This window comes from Amphimedon queenslandica, unplaced genomic scaffold, assembly GCF_000090795.2.
Source record: "Amphimedon queenslandica unplaced genomic scaffold, v1.1 AMPQUscaffold_12302, whole genome shotgun sequence".
In the NCBI taxonomy this organism is placed as follows: domain Eukaryota; kingdom Metazoa; phylum Porifera; class Demospongiae; order Haplosclerida; family Niphatidae; genus Amphimedon; species Amphimedon queenslandica.
Genome location: NW_003547460.1, coordinates 1 through 1,782, shown reverse-complemented (window position 1 = coordinate 1,782; position 1,782 = coordinate 1). Strand labels below are relative to the sequence as shown.

The 1,782-nt window shown below is 33.0% G+C and overlaps 1 protein-coding gene across 1 annotated transcript in view; it reads right to left on the bottom strand.

The window, feature by feature from the left end:
• Window positions 1–1,732, bottom strand: part of LOC109588077 (uncharacterized) — a gene marked incomplete at its 5' end in the record, with an annotated part of 5,920 nt that extends 4,188 nt beyond the window's left edge. The window contains 2 exons of the mRNA XM_020004265.1: window positions 31–1,382; window positions 1,436–1,732. Coding sequence (XP_019859824.1) covers window positions 31–1,382; window positions 1,436–1,732 — 1,649 coding nt within the window. The remainder of the gene's footprint in view (window positions 1–30; window positions 1,383–1,435) is intronic.
• Between the last annotated feature and the right edge of the window lie 50 nt (window positions 1,733–1,782).

The following is a 1,782-nucleotide window of genomic DNA, read 5'->3' as shown; positions in this document are numbered from 1 at the left end:
TCTAACTGAAGTGCCATCTTCTGGTCTTACTTTTTCTCCTCCAATTGATTTGAATATATGCTGAGAGAGAGCAGTGCATGCTAAACTGTTCAATCCAATGTACCCTTTATTATCTGGAAATTGTATAAAAGGATCAGCACCATTTTGTAAAAGCGATTTTAAAACTTCAATATGTCCACCTTCGCTAGCTAGCATCAGTGCAGTCTGGCCTTCTGTGTTTTGATAATTTAGTTTTAATTGAAGTTCTATCAAAAGTAATGAGATTTTGTAGTACTCTAGATTACTTTCAATACTTGCAAGAGATTTTAGAAGTGAATCTTCAAATGTGAAGCTAATATCTTCTTCTATGTCAATGATAGTTTGATTGTCAATGTATAGTTGAAATATACCAAGAAGATGTAAGAAGTGTAATTTAGCTTCTGACTTCACAATGAGAGATTTATAAACAACCGATCTTGTGGAAAATGATATGCAAATTGATCCTTGTAAAAACTTCCTTATGATAATATATTTTTCTTCCTCATCAAATAAATATTTCATTAGCTTGCGAAGGTGGCCAATGGTTTTATCATTCCATTTTCCAGAAAGTTTGAGAATGATTTTAGGACTGATACTTTCCCCAGCACTAATTTCAGCTTCAATAGTAGTAATAATATCATTGATTTTTGCTGAATCAATAAATTCACCAATGATATCATTATATTCAGCAAACCTAGTCTGTAATGCAGAATTGTCAATAGGATAAGCTTCTACAAGATCAATCAATGCATCAATATCAATAAAACTGTGATGAGGTTGAATTCGCTCAAATATTTCATCAACAGTTACATGATCACGTGCTAAACCAGTTTCATCAAAAGTAACTTGAACCCATCGAGCAATAACGATAGCATCATGTTTTCCACTGGAAGCATAATATGTAGTAATATCAGTCACCAGCTTTGCATATTTTTTTGGTAGGCTTTTAAGTTCAACTGCTAACGTATTATTTGAGCTAAATTGTATTTCTTTTGGAACAAATTCTGTGAGGGAGAACAATATTTGATGATTTTTGAATATTCTATTTTTCCAGTCTCTTGCTAGTGCAATGGCCTCCTCTTTAGCTGGACCACCGACACTTGCAATACAAGATAAGAATGAGCTACAAATTTTTTCTAACTCTGATATGTTGTCATGATCAGTGTGCAGAGAAATCAATGCAGAGAATTCAATATCAATTTTATTAAATGTAGGCATCCTTCGAACTTCACGATTTATTAAGCCCTTGCTATACAATTTATCAGCTACTTTTTGCAGACAATTCTCTGTAACTTCTTTTAGCTTGTAATAATGAGCTCTCATTACACTCTTCACAGTAGTCTTGCAAGCCTTTTTACTACTTTCTGTAATAAGAATTAAATTGATAATAATTGATTTTTTCAGCTCCTTTACTTACCTGAGTGCTTATCAAATATTTGATGAGCTAAATCAATTTCATCAGCATTCAACAGTGCAACAGTGATGCTTTTCCATGTTATTATATCAGCATTGTTATCAAAATAGTGTTGAGCTACAGCACTCATGTAATCGATAGGATTAGGTTGAATAGCACAGAATTCCTCCACTCTATGTTTAATGCTACTAACAGTATCTTGTGTCATGTTAGGAAGATAACAAACAAACTGTTCCCAAGTACCAGCAGCAAACTTTGAGCTGCTGAATAACTCAACCAATTCATCTTTTGTTGGCTTTTCTGTGTATAAAACATGATAACCTCTATAGCTATAATTCAGTTTACCTGTA